We start from the raw sequence: 21428 nt of genomic DNA, 5'->3' as shown, positions 1-21428 counted from the left end.
ACTGGAAAGGAAAACAAATTAAGGACCCAGAGTCAGAAAGGGCTGCTTTTAAACACATGGTAAACTGGAAAAGGTCAGTTTTCATTCCAATCCCAAAGAAAGGCAATGCCAAAGAATGCTCAAACTACCGCACAACTGCACTCATCTCACACACTAGTAAAGTAATGCTCAAAATTCTCCAAGCCAAGCTTCAGCAATACGTGAACTGTGAACTTCCTGATGTTCAAGCTGGTTTTAGAAACGGCAGAGGAACCAGAAATCAAATTGCCAACATCTGCTGGATCATGGAAAAAGCAAGAGAATTCCAGAAAAACATCTCTTTCTGCTTTACTGACTATGCCAAAGCCTTTGACTGTGTGGATCACAATAAACTGTGGAAAATTCTGAAAGAGATGGGAATGCCAGACCACCTGACCTGCCTCTTGACAAACCTGTATGCAGGTCAGGAAGCAACAGTTAGAACTGGACATGGAACAACAGACTGGTTCCAAACGTCAAGGCTGTATATTGTCACCCTGCTTATTTAACTTATATGCAGAGTATGTCATGAGAAATGCTGGGCTGGACAAAGCACAAGCTGGAATCAAGATTGTCAGGAGAAATATCAATAAGCTCAGATATGCAGATGACACCACCCTTATGGCAGAAAGTGAAGAGGAACTCAAAAGCCTCTTGATGAAAGTGAAAGAGGAGAGTGAAAAAGTTGGCTTAAAGTTCAACATTCAGAAAACTAAGATTATGGCACCTGGTCCCATCACTTCATGGCAAATAGATGGGGAAACAGTGGAAACAGTGTCAGACTTTTTATTTTGGGGCTCCAAAATCACTGCGGATGGTGATTGCAGCCATGAAATTAAAAGACACTTACTCCTTGGAAGGAAAGTTGTGACCAACCTAGATAGCATATTCAAAAGCCAACAAAGGTCCATCTAGTCAAGGCTATGGTTTCTCCAGTGGTCATGTATGGATGTGAGAGTTGGACTGTGAAGAAGGCTGAGCACCGAAGAATTGATGCTGTTGAACTGTGGTGTTGGAGAAGACTCTTGAGAGTCCCTTGGACTGCAAAGAGATCCAACCAGTCCATTCTAAAGAAGATCAGTCCTGGGTGTTCATTGGAAGGACTGATGCTAAAGCTGAAACTCCAATACTCTGGCCACCTCATGCGAAGAGTTGACTATTGGAAAAGACACTGATGCTGGGAGGGATTGGGGTCAGGAGGAGAAGGGGACGACAGAGGATGAGATGGCTAGATGGCATCATCGACTAGATGTACGTGAGTTTGAGTGAACTCCGGGAGTTGGTGATGGACAGGGAGGCCTCGCGTGCTGTGATTCATGGGGTCGCAAAGAGTCAGACACGACTGAGCGACTGAACTGAAGTGGAACAATTTCCTACCTTCAACCTCTAAATTTTTTCATTTGAATACTTCAGTGTAGTTGTAAAAATATCCATGTTCAGGAGGTGTTTCTTCAGGTCCAAAACACCATTTAGCAAACCACTAGGCCAGATGTTGGTCCTAGAAAGACCAATATGACTTGTTTATCCTTTCTGTGCTGTCCTGTTTTATTATTATTGTTGCTGTTGTTGTTAGCAATCGAGACTCGGGTGGAATGCTAAGCACTGTATACATATTGCATCAGTGTATTTAATCTCCACAACTGTGAATTATTACTGTTCACCCTATGGAGTGGTTATATTCACCATTTTACCTATGAGGATACTGAGGAATTCATAGATAGGTCACCAGGCCTCTGGGCTCAGAGATAATGATTCACACGGGCCTGGTCTGACTTTAAGAATTTGTGATTGTGCTTCTCTGAATGAATTGCTTATAATTATTTTAAATGGCTTAAATATTTTATAAGTCATTCATTTAATGAATTAGTTAAACCTTCACTAAGTGCCCTCAATTATCTTCAAAGTTGGTGATGTTTCCTCCATGTCCTCAAGGGCCTGCGTGCAGGGAGGGGCTGATATGGCAACCTCAGTGCTTCAGGCTGATTTCTCAAGATGCCTCCTTCTCTGGAATGAGCAGCCTGATCCATGCAGGGCCCATTGAGTGTCTGCTTATGGCGGGGCTAAGGGTACGTCGCCTGCTGGCTAGAACTGGCTGTCTCCAGGAGTCTTCCTGAGCCTAAGCATCACATGTTCTTCAGGCGACATGAGGCTTTCTCTGCAGCATGTTCCTCTTTCTGGCCAGCCATCTCAGCTGGTGGCTTGTGACCCACCAGGCTAAAGGGCAAAGTGAATGCCTACTGTTATGGACTGGATATCTGTGCTCCCCAATTCATATGCTAATGCCCTGACCTCCAACGTGATTACACTAGGAGGCAAGGCTTTGGGACATCATTAAGTTTAAATGAGATCATGAGGGTGGGGACCCCATGATGAGTCTAGAGCCCTTATAAGAGAAAGAGGGACCAGAGCTTTCTCTCTGCCATGTGAGGCCACAGAGAGAAGGCAGCCATCTGCAAGCCAGAAAGAAGACCCTCCCTGGGAACCAAAAGCTGCTGGCATGGTGAACTTGGACTTCCCAGCCCCTAGAACTATGAAAAATAAATGACTGTTGTTATGGTATTCTGTTAAAGCAACTTCAGCAGACCAACCGACTACTGTCCCCACATTTCTGAAGGGCAGGCCTTTGCTTTGACCTGAGGCATCAGGGTGACCCATGGGGTCCACAGAAAGTCAGACACTGGTGGGAAGAAAAATAATAAACCCAAGGGATCACAAGCCATATAAAAAAATGAGATGCACAGAAATGTCCTACGTGGGGAGGTGGTTATCAGCTCAACAATAGATGGGGAGAACTTGTTGAATACGCATTATTGCTAAGCAGTTTGCATGTCTGTTCTCATTCTCACAGCTGTACAGGAAGCTCTCATCCTTGTCTTCCTTTCCAGGTTACAGATAACAAAACAGGCTCAGAGAGGTAAGTAACTTGCCCAAGATCACAGGTCTGGTAAGTGTTGGAGTTGCCATTGCAGTCAGGCCCAACTCAAGATTTTGAGTCCTTAACACCAAGCCAGAGTATACAAGATCAGTAGCCTAGAATATAAGACTAAACCAAGACACACCTCCTGAACTAAAGAGGCCAGCCAGTGATCTGAGAACCACAGAAACAGAACTGGTAAGGAGCATATTCTGAATGCCTACTATCCGCCAGGCACATCCTAAGTGCTTTATATGTACCAGCTCCCTTAGTCCTCAGCACCGCCTTTGGAGGTAGGCATAGTAGCACCAGAGCTTCCTAGGTGGCACTAGCGGTAAAGAACCAGCCTACCAATGCAGGAGACATGAGAGTTCAATCCCGGGGTCTGGAAGATCCCCTGGAGAAGGGAATGGAAACCCATTCCTATAATCTTGCCTGGATAATCTCACAGACAGGGAAGCCCGGCGGGCTACAGTGCATAGCGTCACAAAGAGTCGGACACGACTGAAGCAACTTAGCACCCATGCATATTTCCACTACTATCTCTGTTTTACAGATGAGAAAACTGAGACCAAAGGATTCATTTACCAGATAAAATATAGGATGCCAGTTAAATTTCAATTGCAGATAAACAATGAATAATTTTTTAGAATAAGCATGTCCCAAATATTGTATGCCTATTTGTTGTTTATCTGCAATTGACTTAACTGGGTATTCTCTAGTGTTATTTGATAAATCTGGCAACTGGGCAGGGAGGGTAAGTAACTAGCAAGGTCTCAGAAGGAGAATGTGATAAAGGCAATTTGACTTTAGTGATTACAACCTTTGTAAAGCCACATTACCTCTTAGTGCCAGGTTGGAACTAGGGGGGACTCTGGTGTCAAGGAATCAGCTCCAGGCAGGTGACAAGCTCCCAGCTAACAGTGGAAGCAAGTTTGTCAGGAGCAGGCTCGTTGAGGACAGGCTGCTTTCCCAGTAGCTGACTTGGCAACACAACCAGGTATTTGGGCAAGGAGACAGGAATGGGTTGTAGCTGGGGCTCTGCAGAAGATGGCCCTTGTTTCTTGTTCTGTTCCGTGGTTACTAGATGGCTCTCCTTGGGCAAGCTGCAAAAGGCCCCAAAGGCCCCAAAGGCCCCGGGTTCTCACCTGGACTCTCAGGTGTGTCTGTTTTGCATCCCTGTCTCTCAATCTGTGAGCTCCTTGTGGGTAGAGACTGGGTTTATCATGTAGGAGGCTATGAGCAGCTTACAGCAGGGGCTCAAGAAATGCTTGAATTTTATAAGTTGGCCAACCCTGGAAGGAACTCTGGAAAAAAGCTAGCAGGAGTGTGAGAGTATGGAGAATCCTCATCTGTTGTCCTATGTCGAATGTTTTAACAATTTGTGAAAACAACTTGTTTGGTTTTAAAATCAAATTTTAAAAGTGTACATTTCTTTACTGCTTCTCAAGTCATTTTCTATTACCTCAGGTCCCTTCTGTGGTGCTGGAGAAGACTCTTGAGAGTCCCTTGGACTGCAAAGAGATCCAACCAGTCCACTCTAAAGGAGATCAGTCCTGGGTGTTCATTGGAAGGACTGATGCTAAAGCTGAAACTCCAATACTTTGGCCACCTCATGCGAAGAGTTGACTCATTGGAAAAGACTCTGATGCTGGGAGGGATTGGGGGCAGGAGGAGAAGGGGATGACAGAGGACGAGATGGTTGGATGGCATCACCGACTTGATGGACATGAGTTTGAGCAAGCTCCAGAGATGGTGAAGGACAGGGCAGCCTGGCATGTTGCAATCCATGGGGTTGCAAAGAGTTGGACACGACTGAGCAACTGAACCAACAACAATAGGCCCTCATTAGGAAAAAAAGTTGGTGAGGATTGACATTCTCAGCAACCACCCTTGAAAAAGCTCTTCTAACATTTGTTCTCAAGGCATGTTTCTGAAACTTGGGGGAGGGCTCAGGCAGCTGATAAAGCTATTTTCGGTCATTATCACATTTCCCTGTGATCACCACTGCTCTGAGGGTCTCACATCGTGACTTTGCTCACGCAGGAGGCTTACCCAGGCAAGGTGTCAGCAAATCATCAGACGTTCTGTTCTTTCAAAGGCAGATAATGAACTTCCTGGCCAGCAAGAGGCCAGGGACCTCCCTGTAACTTTATCTCTCAAGGAACTCCAGAGGCAGCCACTTGTGCCACTGTCTTTGTTTCAAAGCCTGCTGCACAGTGCTAGACAGAAACTCTGTCCTGGTTTGTAAAAATGGTGAATATTTCACTGACAGCTCTAGCTGGAATTGTCTGCCTGGGAAACTGATATGAAACTAGCTTCCTCGTGTGAACTCAGTGTGAATTTGTCACTCACAGCCAAGAAGGACATGCCTCACAGAGTGTTTTCAAATCCACGTAGTCCATTATTTGCAACCCAGGCAGTGAATGGCAGGAAACACACACGAGGAAAGGATAAGAAGTCTGAAGATGCAGTGACACAACACAAAATAATAAATGTGCCTAATTTGATGACATTGACTTCACAAAGCATCAAGGCCATTTCTATATTAAATAATCAGATGGAAACAATTGAGTTTCTGTGTAACCCTACACCCACATTGTTTTTCTGATGCTCTTGAGATTTTGCAAAAATCTGCTAAAGTTCATAATAGGATAAAAAAGAACTGGGATGTTCAAATTGAAACATCCATTTCCTCTGAAATAGAATATTGGTTGTTCAAATGTGATTAAGTTTCAAGGTTAAAAATGTTTTTGTGCTTATCAGAAGAGACTCCCATACACAGTTTTGATAAGGCTGTACAAGTTTTAATGAGGGAGAAGCAAGGTAACCCTGAGTAGAAACATCTTCCTGACATCAGGATGACATATTTCTCCCCCCGGGGAGAATTCCTGCCTTATTCCTAATTTTAGAAGATAAATCAGTTCTTTCTGTGTGCTTTTCTTTGTTTTCTAAGTTTTCAGAGTTTATCATTGAATTATCTAATTTTGCATAAGGCACTATGAAAATAATTTAAAAGGTAACCCAGAGGTGTTGACTGTGAATGTCTTTGTCAATGGCATTGAGAAGGAAGTGGATTCAGCCCTTGCCTTGGAAAGAAGCCTGTGCCAGGGCTTGTACTTCCTCAAAAAGAAGGATGGACATATGTCAGTGGCTGTGAAATGGCCTTATCCTTTCAGCAATGTAAAGCAATAATCAAGATCTCACTTGTCATCACTGCAAAATGGGAGAGGTGAAATACACAGCCAAGTAGAGCATTTATCTCTTTCCTGAGCCAAAGGAAGGAAGCCTTTTGAGATGTTTGGTATGTTTGGAAGATGAAGATAAATGGGAGTGCCCTTCTGCCCCAACGAGAGAACAGCAGAAAAATGTCCTGACCTTGGTTTCCACATTTTGCTTCTCTGGCCTTGAGACCTATCACAAGGAAAGGCCTGAACATTCAAGGAAATCTGCGACTCCTTCTATTGTAGGTGCAAGTATTGCCACAATTTTGGTGTAGCCAGTGTGATGCATGAAACCCACCAGAGATTTTGAACCCTGTTGACTGTTTTATGAAGGCCTCACTGTTTAAAAGGAGCTCAGAGAAAGGGAGTCATTTTACTTGCCTTTCATGATCAGAGGTCTGTTTGACTCTGATTCTCTCGTTCATTCATTCATAAAATGTTTACACAAAGCTTTCTTTGTGTCGTAGACTCTACTAAGTACTTTTGCCTATATTGATGTTTTAAAATCCCTCTTAGAGTTTTGTAAGGTAGGACTCTACCCTCATTTGATAGCTATGGAGACTGCTGGAGAAGCAGCAAATCATTTGCCCAAATTAGTGATGAGAGGAATAGGTTCAAACCTCAAACTTCTGGTAGCGGGCCTTGGGTTCTTTTGCTCTCTGGGCTGTGGTCTGTTATTCACTAGACTGGATATGTTCACTTTCACTACTGCTTCTTAGACAAAGCCTTTTCTTGTCTACTGTGTGTCTAATTAACTTAAGAGCACATTAGTTTCTGTGGATTAGGAATAGAAAAGCAAATAAAAAATTCAATTTTATCAGGATGATTCTGTGAACTGGATGTGACCATGACCCCATTTGATGCTTAAAATAAAGTTCACGACATCTGGATGTCTGGGTTAATTGCTTCATTCTGATGTGACCAACTCCTAGAACACAAAGTGCCAACATGTTAAGGTGAAACAGAGCAGAATGGTTAACAGAGAAGGGCCAGGGTACCCTAAACCCCAAACCTTGAGCTTCCCAGGGTAAGGAGCATGATCCAGAAATTGACTGAGAGGGCTGAAGGGACCTACCAAACAGAAGAAAAATTAGAATGCTCAACACCACTAATTATCAGGAAAATGCACATCAAAACCGCAATGACATGTCACCTCACACCTGCCACTATGGTTATCATCAAAAAGAACACAGCCAACAAATGTTGGAAGGATGTGGAGAAAAGGCAACCTTTGTACACTGTTGGTGGGAATGTAAATTGGCGTAGCCACTGTGGAAAACATTTTGGAGGTTCCTCAAAAAACTAAAATTAAAACTACCATAGTGAAGTAGCTCAGTAGTGTCTAACTCTTTGTGACCCCATGGACTGTAACCTGCCAGGCTCCTCGGTCCATGGGATTCTCCAGGCAAGAATACTGGAGTGGGTTGCCATTTCCTTCTCCAGGGGGATCTTCCCGACCCAGGGATCGAACTCGGGTCTCCCACATTGAAGGTAGATTCTTTACTGTCTAAGCCACCAGGGAACTACCATATGATCCAACAATTCCATTCCTGTGTATATATTTGAAAGAGATATGCACTCCAATATTCATATCAGCATTACTTACAATTGCCAAGATAATATATTAAAGCAACCCAAGATTCCATCAACTGATGAATGGGTAAAGAAGACATGGTATATATAATGGAATATGACTCAGTCATAAAAAAAGAACGAAATGTTGCCATTTGCAACAACATGGATAAACTTGGAGGGTCTTATGCTAAGTGAAATAAGTCAGAGAAAGACAAATATTGTATGATGCTTATATATGGCTTTAAAAATGTAACAAACTAGTCAGTATAAGCAACCTCACAGATATAGAGAATGAAGTAGTGGTTACCTGTGGGAGAGAAGGAAGGGAGAGGGGCAAATATTTAAGTAGGAGATGAAGGGGTACAAACTATTTGGTGCAAAATAAGCGACAAGAATATGCTGTACAACACAGGGAATGTAGACAGTATTTTATAAGTGGAGTGTAAACTTTAAAAATTGTGAATCACTGTATTGTATACCTGTAACATATTATTACACAACAATTACAATTAATAAAACCATGGGAACAAATAAAAAATACTTGTAGAAAAAAAGAGAAATTAGAAATATACTGGGAAGTCCTTTTTTTTTTTTTTTTTAAGACAAATTCTGCTCCAGGCAGTGGGACAGAGTAGAAAGCGAGCAGACTTGGTGACAGGCAGCCCTGAACTTGAAGTTGCTTCATCTACTGACTCCAAAGAGAGAGGCAAGAGACAATCTTTAAATTATATTTCTCATAGGCAGGATGGGGATATGAAAGTGTAACTTGAAGATGTGTCTTAAGAATTAAATCAGATTATATAGGCCAACTACTTCTCTAGTACCTAGTGTCAGCAGTATTGAGTAAATTGAAATTATTTTTCATTTAATCACTAGTTAAAAAAAAACAGGCAATCTTATGCATATAATATGGGCTCAACTATTTACAAGCAATATGGGGCGGGGGGGGGGAGCGGGGGGAAGGAACAAGGAAATAAGCCAAAGTATTTATAGTTTTCTATGTGTGATAGAATACAAGTCACTATTTTTTCCTCTTTCTTTATACTTTCCTAAATTCTACAAGTTATGTACAATTTGCTCATGTTATTTTAATGAGAAAACACAAAGCAAAAGAGAACTAATCTCTCCCTTTAAGTAGATCCTTAAGATGTTTTCATTACATCTTAGAAGATGGAAAGTGATGGTAAATTCATGAATAAAAATGCCTGATTTTTACTATCCTTCCCTCTCCAAAAGGGATCTCATGTAATTAGCATGTCTGTGGTCAGGGGCAGCGGCCAGGAGGAGACACCCCATGTCCGAGGTCAGGGACGGCGGCCGAGAGGAGCTACCCCACGTCCGAGGCCAGTGGTGGCTGGGAGGAGACACCCCACGTCCGAGATCAGGGGCGGCTAGGAGAAGCCACCTCGCGCCCGGGGCCAGGGGCGGTGACCTTGAAGAGCCATCCAGAGCCCGAGGCCGGGGGCAGCAGCTGGGAGGAGCCACCCACGCCCGAGGCCAGGGCCGCTGGCCAGGAGGAGCAACCCGAGGAAAGATGGCTGCGCAGGCACAGGAGGGCCTAGAGGAGCTATCCCACGATAAAGGTCAGGAACGCTGGCGGTAAGGAGATACCCCTCATCCAAAGTAAGGAGCAGTGGCTGTGCTTTGCTGGAGCAGCCGTGAAGAGATACCCCACGCCAAGGTAAGAGAAACCCAAGTAAGATGGTATGTGTTGCAAGAGAGCATCAGAGGGCAGACACACTGAAACCATACTCACAGAAAATTAGCCAATCTAATCACACTAGGGCCACAGCCTTGTCTAACTCAATGAAACCAAGCCATGCCTGTGGGGCAACCCAAGCCGGGTGGGTCATGGTGGAGAGGCCTGACAGAATGTGGTCCACTGGAGAAGGGAATGGCAAGCCACTTCAGTATTCTTGCCTTGAGAACCCCATGAACAGCATGAAAAGGCAAAATGATAGGATACCAAAAGAGGAACTCCCCAGGTCATTAGGTGCCCAATATGCTACTGGAGATCAGTGGAGAAATAACTCCAGAAAGAATGAAGGGATGGAGCCAAAGCAAAAACAATACCCAGTTGTGGATGGGACTGGTGATAGAAGCAAGATCCGATGCTGTAAAGAGCAATATTGCATAGGAACCTGGAATGTCAGGTCCATGAATCAAGGCAAATTGGAAGTGGTCAAACAAGAGATGGCAACGGTGAACGTCGACATTCTAGGAATCAGCGAACTAAAATGGACTGGAATGGGTGAATTTAATTCAGATGACCATTACATCTACTACTGTGGGCAGGAAACCCTCAGAAGAAGTGGAGTAGCCATCATGGTCAACAAAAGAGTCCGAAATGCAGTACTTGGATGCAATCTCAAAAATGACAGAATGATCTCTGTTTGTCTCCAAGGCAAACCATTCAATATCGCAGTTATCCAAGTCTATGCCCCAACCAGTAATGCTGAAGAAACTGAAGTTGACCGGTTTTATGAAGACCTACAAGATCTTTTAGAACTAACACCCAAAAGAGATGTCCTTTTCATTATAGGGGACTGGAATGCAAAAGTAGGAAGTCAAGAAACACCTGGAGTAACAGGCAAATTTGGCCTTGGAATGCGGAATGAAGCAGGGCAAAGACTAATAGAGTTTTGCCAAGAAAATGCACTGGTCATAGCAAACACCCTTTTCCAACAACACAAGAGAAGACTCTACACATGGACATCACCAGATGGTCAACACTGAAATCAGATTGATTATATTCTTTGCAGCCAAAGATGGAGAAGCTCTATACAGTCAGCAAAAACAAGACCAGGAGCTGACTGTGGCTCAGATCATGAACTCCTTATTGCCAAATTCAGACTTAAATTGAAGAAAGTAGGGAAAATGGCTAGACCATTCAGGTATGACCTAAATCAAATCCCTTCTGATTTTACAGTGGAAGTGAGAAATAGATTTAAGGGTCTAGATCTGATAGATAGAGTGCCTGATGAACTGTGGAATGAGGTTCGTGACATTGTACAGGAAACAAGGATCAAGACCATCCTCATGGAAAAGAAATGCAAAGAAGCAAAATGGCTGTCTGGGGAGGCCTTACAAATAGCTTTGAAAAGAAGAGAGGCAAAAAGCAAAGGAGAAAAGGAAAGATATAAGCATCTGAATGCAGAGTTCCAAAGAATAGCAAGAAGAGATAAGAAAGCCTTCTTCAGTGATCAATGCAAAGAAATAGAAGAAAACAACAGAATGGGAAAGACTAGAGATCTCTTCAAGAAAATTAGAGATACCAAGGGAACATTTCATGCAAAGATGGGCTCAATAAAGGACAGAAATGGTATGGACCTAATAGAAGCAGAAGATATTAAGAAAAGGTGGCAAGAATACACGGAAGAACTATACAAAAAAGATCTTCATGACCCAGATAATCATGATGATGTGATCACTAATCTAGAGCCAGACATCTTGGAATGTGAAGTCAAGTGGGCCTTAGAAAGCATCACTATGAACAAAGATAGTTGAGGTGATGGAATTCCAATTGAGCTGTTTCAAATCCTGAAAGATGATGCTGTGAAAGTGCTGCACTCAATATGCCAGCAAGTTTGGAAAACTCAACAGTGGCCACAGGACTGGAAAAGGTCAGTTTTCATTCCAATCCCAAAGAAAGGCAATGCCAAAGAATGCTCAAACTACCACACAATTGCACCCATCTCACATGCTAGTAAAGTAATGCTCAAAATTCTCCAAGCCAGGATTCAGCAATACGTGAACTATGAACTTCCTGATGTTCAAGCTGGTTTTATAAAAGGCAGAGGAACCAGAGATCAAATTGCCAACATCTGCTGGATCATGGAAAAAGCAAGAGAGTTCCAGAAAAACATCTATTTCTGCTTTATTGACTATGCCAGAGCCTTTGACTGTGTGGATCACAATAAACTGTGGAAAACTCTGAAAGAGATGGGAATACCAGACCACCTAACCTGCCTCTTGAGAAATCTGTATGCAGGTCAGGAAGCAACAGTTAGAACTGGACATGGAACAACCGACTGGTTCCAAATAGGAAAAGGAGTACATCAAGGCTGTATATTGTCACCCTGCTTATTTAATTTCTATGCAGAGTACATCATGAGAACCGCTGGACTGGAAGAAGCACAAGCTGGAATCAAGATTGCTGGGAGAAATATCAATCACCTCAGATATGCAGATGACACCACCCTTCTGGCAGAAAGTGAAGAGGAACTAAAGAGCCTCTTGATGAAAGTGAAAGAGGAGAGCAAAAAAGTTGGCTTAAAGCTCAACATTCAGAAAATGAAGATCATGGCATCTGGTCCCATCACTTCATGGGAAATAGATGGGGAAACAGTAGAAACAGTGTCAGACTTTATTTTGGGGGGCTCCCAAATCACTGTAGATGGTGACTGCAGCCATGAAATTAAAAGACGCTTACTCCTTGGAAGAAAAGTTATGACCAACCTAGATAGTATATTCAAAAGCAGAGACATTACTTTACCGACTAAGGTCCGTCTAGGCAAGGCTATGGTTTTTCCTGTGGTCATGTATGGATGTGAGAGTTGGACTGTGAAGAAGGCTGAGTGCCGAAGAATTGATGCCTTTGAACTGTCATGTTGGAGAATACTCTTGAGAGTCCCTTGGACTGCAAGGAGATCCAACCAGTCCATTCTGAAGGAGATCAACCCTGGGATTTCTTTGGAAGGAATGATGCTAAAGCTGAAGCTCCTGTACTTTGGACACCTCATGTGAAGAGTTGACTCATTGGAAAAGACTCTGATGATGGGAGAGATTGGGGGCAGGAGGAGAAGGGGACAACCCAGGATGAGATGGCTGGATGGCATCATGGACTCGATGGACGTGAGTCTGAGTGATCTCCTGGAGTTGGTGATGGACAGGGAGACCTGGCGTGCTGCGATTCATGGGGTCACAAAGAATTGGACACGACTGAGTGACTTAACTGAACTATCAGGGACTTAGCCACTGCTTGAGGGTCAACATCTTTAATCAAGATAAAAGTTCAGTTTCAGCTGAGGAATGTTATATTTGACCACAGGAGTTCAAACTATGCTACTGGCTCAGGTTTGGCCAGTGGTTCTTCTTACAATGGAGCCTGGTCATTACAGAGCTTGCTACTGCACCCTAAGACAATTTTTCAGAAAAGTTAATTATTATTTTGGTTGCTAAACAATACCTACAGTTTTTGAGATACTGTAATCAAATGTCATGTTAAAGAAAATTGTGTTGAGATCATACTAGTCCAGCATCTTATTCCCTTTCTATGGCTGCTGCTGCTGCTCAGTCGCTTCAGTCATGTCCGACTCTGTGCGACCCCATAGACGGCAGTCCACCAGGCTCCCCCGTCCCTGGGATTCTCCAGGCAAGAACACTGGAGTGGGTTGCCATTTCCTTCTCCATTTCTATGGCTAGTAAAGTCTTTTATAAAAATGAATATCCTTTCAATTGCCCCCTTTTCTTTGTAAAGGAATTGTCTTAAAGAGAGATCCCAAATGAGAGAAAAGCAGATATCAATATAAAAGCTGACAGGGCTGAAAAGGTTTTCCACATATGGATGGAAAAGGAACTTTCTAGAAAAAGATGCTAACATTCTCTTTCCTTCCTCTTGATTTCCTGTACAGTGAGACATTGAGAAGCAAATATCAAAGAAACATGCAGGCCACTTACCCATGCAGTCTGGGCCCCAGTGGCCTGGACAGCACTGAGGCTGGAGATAATCCCTCCTACAGATATGGCGGCATCCGGGCAGAAACAGGGAGTATGCTCTGACCTCAAAGGTGTACCTTGAAGGGAAAAAGTGGATGTTCACCCATGGTTACAGCAACTCAGTGAACTCTGGGCAGCGAGATTGCCATAGGTTTTAATTCAGGTCTTTACACTTGCCTATATTTAAAAATATATAGATTGAACACATTTTGCTTCCTAGGTGAAAGAAAGCTTAATCATGATTCATCTTTAATGTAAGAGCTGGATGAAAAAAATCAGGGAAGGATGAAATAAGGGTGAAATATCTAAAATGTTAGAAATAGAGTTAACTGATAAAAGAAATGATATTAGGTTCTAGGCATATGTTAGATGTAGACTTCAGACTTGTCTCTGACCATCCTAGCAGCCAGTGAAAGAAGGGAAAGTTCAAGCGTTATATGGTACACAGTATCTGTGGCTTCAAAATAAACTGATCATTTAGGACTTGTAAATTTTTTGCAGATGCTATAGATGGAAAATTTCTGTGAGAGGTGTTCTAAGGTAGGGAGCAATATTTGCCATGGTTTTCTTGACAGAGAATCATGAGTTCCTTGGAACTGTTTTTGTACCAGCTGAAGAACAGATATTCTACGGAGGTTAAACACTTGCCTATTTGCAGAGATCTTTGCACGGATGGCTTATTCCAGGACACAACTGAAGTGTATCTAGAGCATTCTTCCATGACTGTCATTTCTTTTCATTGGGCCATTAAGAATAGTGTGATGCTGAGTTCAAGGTTGTATCCCTAAACCAGTCCCTGGAACATTGCTGATTAACTGCAGAGCTACTGGCTTTGTGGGCACTCGAGTTGGAGATAGTGTTGATTATTTCTTTGAAAGGCTGAACATACTGGCATGGACATTTCTTCACAAAGAATGGGAAATGGAGAGCACAAAGGAAAATGAAATGTCCCCTCAAGAACCAGGCATGGCATAGAAAACAAACTCATGGTTACCAAAGGGGAAAGTGGGGGGGGGCGGTAAATTAGGAGGGATTAACAGATATGCACTATTATATATAAAAGAGATAAACAACAAGGACCTACTGTATAGCACAGGGAACTATATTTGGTATCTTGTCATAAACTATAAAGAAAAAGAATACATGTATATAACTGAATCACTTTGCTGTCTACATGAAATTAACACTGTAGATCAGCTATATTTCAATTAAAATTTTATATTAAAAAACCAGCCTTGGATTTGTTTCAGCATAAATGTCCCCAGTTCTAAAACAGATAGATAAAATCTATCTAAAACCTATGCTATCTATTTAAAATAGATAGCATGCATGCAATAACCATATTCTTTTGTGTTTGTGGGAAGTGGAAGAAGTGGGGGGCACATAACCAAGTGCCCACTTTGGTCGTGAAGAGTACAGTATAAAGAGTGTTCTAAGTCCCCCTATAATTTTAACCTTGAGCCCCAAATCTTTCTGATGTACTTTCTCAGAGAATCTGGTTGCAAATTGTGCCTACTTTAGTAACTGAGTGGTCAACTGCTGCACATCCTTGCTAATACCAGGCCAGTTAATGCTGGGAAACTTCTATTAAAAATGATGACTTGGGGTTTTAGAATATAGTACAGTTAACTGCATTAGGGCTTCCCAGGTGGCACTAGCAGCAACGAGCCCGCCTGCCAGTGCAAAAGACTTAAGAGATTTGGGTTTGATTGCTGGGTTTGGGAAGATCCCTGAAGGAGGGCATGACAACCCACTCCAGTATTCTTGCCTGGAGAATCGCATGGACAGAGGAGCCTGGGGGGCTACAGTCCATGGGTTCACAAAGAGTCAGACATGACTAAAGTGACTTAGCATGTAATGATGCACAGCTGCATTAAGCAAACGTGAATTTAAAATAGTATAATATAACAGAGTTAATTGTTTCATTTTATACAAAATTTTTCCAGTCCCTCACCCCTGAATTAAAAGCAAACTCATTGAATAGTTTAATTTTTAAATTAGGAGACTGAGTAAATTAAATTTGTGTTTGCATTTGAGCTGCCTGGATGCATTCATGAGCTAGTGGGCAGAAATGCTTGTCATCTTTGTAAGGATTAAATTTGAATTAAAGGAGTTTTGAGGTCAAAAAGAGGTCTTCAAGAATGCAACACTCACCTAAAATGAAACAAATCTGTCTCCCTTCTCTGGGTTCTATAGTATCAGGATGCAGAGCTGGTTAGTAAGATGACGATTGGAACCAAAGCCTTTAAAAATTAATTTTACTTGGAGTATAGTTGCTTTACAGTGTTGTATTAGTTTCAAAGGAAGACCCAAGGCTTTTTAACAGGCTCTCACTAGAACTCTTTCCAGAGGAAACAAACCCCAGATGTTCAAAATAAAGAAGGGCAAGATGAGAGGAGAATATTTCTGTGCAATGCAATGTAATCAATTTTGTATGAAAATGTGAATCGTAATATAATTTTTAGACTCATGGTCATAGTTGTGAGTTGCTGAAGTTTGGGCTCAGTATAACCTTAGAACAAGAAAAAATCATGGAAATGCTTTGTAGTTTTAAGTCGGGAAGTTTCCATTTGGATCACAATCCCTTAATTTCCAAGACTCCAGCACATTATCTCATGATGAGTACCTGCAATCTCGGATTCCCACAGTGCCGTTGGTAATCTTGGTATAACCATCTGGGCACTTTATTCCAAAGGTGACTAAGCAGGACTGGCACTCAGTTCTAATTGTAACGAGAGACTTCTTATCACATCTTTTTCCCTGTGAAAACACAAAAAAGAAAAAAAAAATCAAATCCCACTAGCAGAGCCTGGATTGGCCAATCTCCTCCATTAGCTTCATGTAAACGAAATGACAGTGACGACAAAGAGGTTGATAGGTGATGACTGGCCAGTCTTTCCATCAGATCTGAAAGGAGTGTTGGGATCAACAGGGATCAGTGTCTGCCATGGGAAGCTGCTGCTGGTACCATGCCTTTGCCATCATGGATCTCAAGTCTGGAGTCTGGCAAAACAGGGCAATGTCACTATTGACATATATTCAAATGGGAAACTGAAAGTATACCACAGGGTACACTTTTCAAATGGGAAATTGTAAGCGGGTTCTTCAAGGTCAATTGTTCATGGATCAACAGGTCTGAAGAATATTCTTTCAGCATTGATTCCATAGGGATAATGTGGTATAGGTGCTAAATTAAGCATACAGTTCCTGCTCCAAAGATGTTTACAATCTCTTGTTACAATCCAGCTAGGATGTGGGCTCCACGAGGGTGGTAATCTTTATCTATCTTGTCCTCTGCTGTACTCTGAACACTTGGACCAGTGTCTAGCACACAGTAGAGTTTAGTAATGATTTGTTTATTGAATGAATGACTTGCGGGAAATCACCAAGACACACCATAAATAGTCATTTGGCAATAGCAGGTGGCAAAGAATTCACTGCTAAAGTGAACGATGCAGACACACTTTGGCTTTGTCTTCAGGGTCCCTCATCCATGATTCTGGTACCGATCTTCCATGGATCTCCCCCTTTTTCTCAAGCTTCCTTCATCTCCCCATCAAACATAAGCAGCAGTTTTGTACAATGAAAAAAGATTGAACTTGGGACTCAAAAGACCTAAGATTGGAATCAAGCTCTGTATCTTGCTAAATATACAGTCTCAAATGAACTCCTTATTCTTTGCCATCATCTGTAAAGGGGGGATATTGATAACCACTGTACAAGTTATTGAGACCTCTGAGTGGTATAACACGTGCAAATCACCTGGCCAGTATCTGGAATGTCACAGGCCATAAATGTCAGTTTCTGTGATGCTTTTTTTTTTTTTTTTTTTTGCCACATCATACAGCATTCAATGAAGTCAGTTCTCTGATCAGGGTCTGAACCCATGCTTCCTGCATTGGAGGCTTCCCAGGTAGCCCAGTTCAGTGGCAAAGAATACACCTGACAATACAGGAGACATGGATCCAATCCCTAGATCAGGAAGATCCCCTGGAGTAGGAAACGGCACCCCATTCCAGTGATCTTGCCTGGAAAATCCCACGGACAGAGGAGCCTGGCAGGCTACAGTCCATGGGGTCGCAAAGAATCAGACACGACTGAGCAGGCACACCTGCACACAAATGCAGTCTTAACCATGGACACCAGGGAAGTCCTGCTGCTTCTCTGTTCTGACCTCTGTGTTTGGCCTCTTGCCTGTACTGATCAGAGTGTTCTTTCCTCTTCCTTTGGTGACCCAAACCTTGTCTCCTTTAATACCCTGTGTCACCATATCCACAAAACCACACTCATCTTTCTTCTCTCAACTCCTCCTTGCCCTATGGCTGATCAGTGAAGAATGTTTTGTGGTCTCTCCATTAGAAAGACCCTTGCAGGAAAGGACCACTTTCTCCTATTTCTTTGTCATCCCTGGGGTCTGGCACTAGGTTAGTGGCGGTGGGAACATCCTAGCTACTTCTAAATTCACTGAAATATGTGAGGGCTGCATAAGAAGAAAGCTTACATTTACAGGGAAATTTATGGTCATGCAAGCTTCCAAAGGCATCATCTTATTTGATCTCAACCACTGTAGAGATAAGTAAAGGAGGTATCATTATCCTCACTTTAGTGGAGAGAAAGCTGAGGTGGGGGAGGTTCAGTGACTCAGCCAAGGTCACACTGTCAGTGATTTTGATTCCTTCATCAGCCATTGCTCTTCCCTACACACCGTAGTGGCATATAGAAAACAAACATCTGTTTTTACTGGCAGGTTTCATTTGGTGATCATTATGAACCAAAATAGCACTGGAATGTTCTTTGTTGACTAATAAAAGCCACTCTTAGATATTGCTTGAATTCTTTCCCTTTAATGGTTAGGGCACATCTACATTTTTTAAACAGGATTTTCTTTACATTAGGGTTTACCATTTAGATAAGTATATGGGGTGACATTACTTTGTCTTTTCTATCTTAGCAAGCCAGAGTTAATAATGTCTTTTCAAGAAATCCCTTGACCGTCAAATGATTCTTTTCAAGTGGAAAGGCTCATTATTTCTCTCATATGGTCCTGTCTGAAGAGTAAACTCAGCTACTATCATTTGTGGAGCAATGTCAAGGGAGAAACTGAAGCTTAGAGGGACCAAGTAACACACTCAGGGTTCAGCAGCTAGTAAGCCATGGAGCACAGAGAGTGAAAAAGGAGTGAAAGTGTTAGTCACTCAGTCGTATCTCTTTGCGACCTCATAGACTGTAGTCCACCAGGTTCCTCTGTCCATGAAATTCTCCAGGCAAGAAAACTGGAGTTGTTTGCCATGCCCTTCTCCAGGGGATCTTCCTGACCCAGAGACTGAACCCAGATCTCCTGCATTGCAAGCAGATTCTTTACCATCTGAACCACTACAGAAGCCCAGTCACTTGTCCTCAAATAGCTGTTAGTTCAATCTTGATTTAACAAGAAAGCCCCAGTTCAGTCTTGCCCCTACCTAACCTCAGAGCTGGAACACTTAACCCATATGCCATATTCCAACATTTAGTGAAAAGCATTATCAGAGTATAGTCAACTAGAGTAAAATTGGTATTGATAAAGTTTGCCTGGGACAAGGAGGAACAATGGGGATTTGGGGATTAGCAGGGGCAAACTATTATCTGTGGGATGGTATGCAACAAGGTCCTGCTGTATAACACAGTGAACTATACAATATCCCATGACAAACCATAATGAAAAAATATGAAAAAAAAGATATGTATAGCTGAGTCATTTTGCTGTACAGAAGAAATTAACACATCATGGTAAACCAGTTATACTTCAATAAAAAAAAATTGCCTGTCACAAAACAGACTCACAGACATAAAGAACAGAATTGTAGTTGCTAAGGGGGTGGGGGGATATGGGAGGGATATACTGGGAGTTTGGGATCAGCAGATGTAAACTAGTATACAGAGAATGGATAAACTACAATGTCTTATTGCATGGCACAGGATATACTCAATATCCTGTGATAAACCATCATGGAAAAGAATATGAAAAAAGACTATATCTATATATATATATATATATATATATATATATATATATATAAAGAAATTGCCTGGCACAGATGCAGAGTCATGTTTATGTTTTATTGGTCATAAAGCAGAAATCCTAACTTGTGAAACACATTTTAAATAAGTCACTTAGATCATCTCTCACATACACTCTTCTATTTTTTTGGCTGCACAGCTTGTGTTATCTTAAGTTTCCTGACCAGGGATCAAACCAATGGCCCCTGCAGTAGAGTGCTAACTTCTAGACTGCCAGGGAGGTCCCTCACATACCCTCCTCTAGCCTAGACTTGCTGCAGAGCTGGTTCTGAACCTGCTCTATGATGACAACTCACGTGTCATCACAGGCAGGCGTGCTGGTGTCCTTCATCAGGCCATTGATTCCACTACCCTGGGTCCTTTGACTGCAACTCATGGTAGGTAGATGGATGGATTCCTGGCATTTTGGTGACCTTGTGTTTCTCAATCAGTTATGACCTGACCTGGAATTCCCCAGAGCTCCTCTCTACTCATCTCTCTACAGTCATTGTTATTTTCAACATTCAGAATGATGCAATGGGAGGGATTCATTAAAACAAACAGAAAAGACAGCAAAATCCACAATGGAGAGAGGAATTTTAGGGCTAAAATCAGAGATCCCAGCGATTGCATTTTAGCACAGAATAGAACCAACTGGCTTAGTACCTCTTCAGACAGATGGATCCTTGTTAGCATCCTATTCTCCATAAGCTCTTTATTTTGTGAAGCCCAGAGAGTACACTTAACTCACGACCACATAGGAAAGCAAAAGGTTTTAAACACAATCATGAAGGTGAACAAACTTTTAAAAAACATAAGTTTCATCTTACCTGTTCTGCAGTTTCAGACAGGGAGCAGAGATTTTGTACCACCAATCCAAGAAAGAAAAGTATTATACTTTGTAGCATGGTGAGGAAATATTCGCTTCTTCTCCACGTCAGGCAACTGTCAGGACTGTGTAGCTACTTAAATTTAGTTTGATGAACGCCCAGTGAATTCTTTCTCATTTCAGTGTTTGCTTTTAAATCTTTTCCTCTCCTTTTTTTCCTGGATTGTAACAGATGATATGTGAGAGCTGCCTCTAGACAGGAAAAATGGCCAATCTAGGGGTCGTGGTGAAATCGGCTACTCTCAACTGTATACATGTCCTGGCTCAATGACAGGATATCCTGAAGGGGCCGAGGCAGAGACATGATCTGGAATTTTTGTGCCTTGTGAAACTCCCAAGAAAAAGCTCCTGCCTCCCACTGCTCTGCCCATCCTCCTCTGGTCCTGCCTACTGCTGACCTCAGGCCCTGCCAACATGAACACAACCACACCATGGAAAACTGCAAGCCTCTCTCTCTGAATGCAAAGGTCCGAGCTTGTCATCAGGCAGTATATACGGGGGTACCCATAAATGGGCACAATTCCAGGTGTGGAGGGGATGTTGCAGAAGGCTGGTTCTTGACTTAGGTGATGGTGGTGGAAAAGTCTATCACAAAGAAATGTCTCTTTTAAGATGCCATTGGTTGAGTTTTTGACTCATCCTTTGGCCTCTTCCAGGTCACTTTAGCAGCAAATAACTGAGTCTACAGGTCTCATCTTACGCTTCAAGGCCTAGGTCTAATGTCACCTCTTCCAGGAAGGCTTCTGTCCTGCTCCTCTAATATTCATCTTGGAGGTCCTCCCAGCATTTTGCACATCATGCTGTGAAAGCCCAGTCACCTCCATCCACAATTCACTGTCTGTCTCCCGTGACCAATTATTAATTTCTTGAGGAGCAGGCCTAGCCTTTAACTTCTGTAACTCCAGCAGCATAGAGCAGAGATCTGTATTTGAAAATAAGAAAAACAACTCCAGCCAACATTTGTTGAAGACTTACTATGTACTACTCACTCTGCTAGACTTCTCCATGGATTAACCCATTTAATCCTCACAGTTCTTGGTGAAATAGAATTGTT

At 42.4% G+C, this 21428-nt stretch overlaps 1 protein-coding gene across 2 annotated transcripts in view; it reads right to left on the bottom strand.

The window, feature by feature from the left end:
• STAB2 (stabilin 2) overlaps nt 1-20763 on the bottom strand; it is a 174570-nt gene extending 153807 nt beyond the window's left edge. The window contains exons 1-3 of one of the 2 annotated variants that reach the window (XM_069581064.1): nt 20316-20763; nt 16076-16209; nt 13411-13526 (exon numbers count right to left, since the gene is read on the bottom strand). In XM_069581064.1, the coding sequence (XP_069437165.1) occupies nt 13411-13526; nt 16076-16209; nt 20316-20393 (328 nt within the window). In that variant the 5' untranslated portion in view covers nt 20394-20763. The remainder of the gene's footprint in view (nt 1-13410; nt 13527-16075; nt 16210-20315) is intronic. The other variant, XM_069581065.1, reaches the window with a different exon arrangement.
• Between the last annotated feature and the right edge of the window lie 665 nt (nt 20764-21428).

This window comes from Ovis canadensis, chromosome 3 (assembly GCF_042477335.2).
Source record: "Ovis canadensis isolate MfBH-ARS-UI-01 breed Bighorn chromosome 3, ARS-UI_OviCan_v2, whole genome shotgun sequence".
NCBI classification, from domain to species: domain Eukaryota; kingdom Metazoa; phylum Chordata; class Mammalia; order Artiodactyla; family Bovidae; genus Ovis; species Ovis canadensis.
The sequence above is the reverse complement of the archived record's forward strand: the minus strand, read 5'-3'. Positions and strand labels throughout refer to the sequence as shown.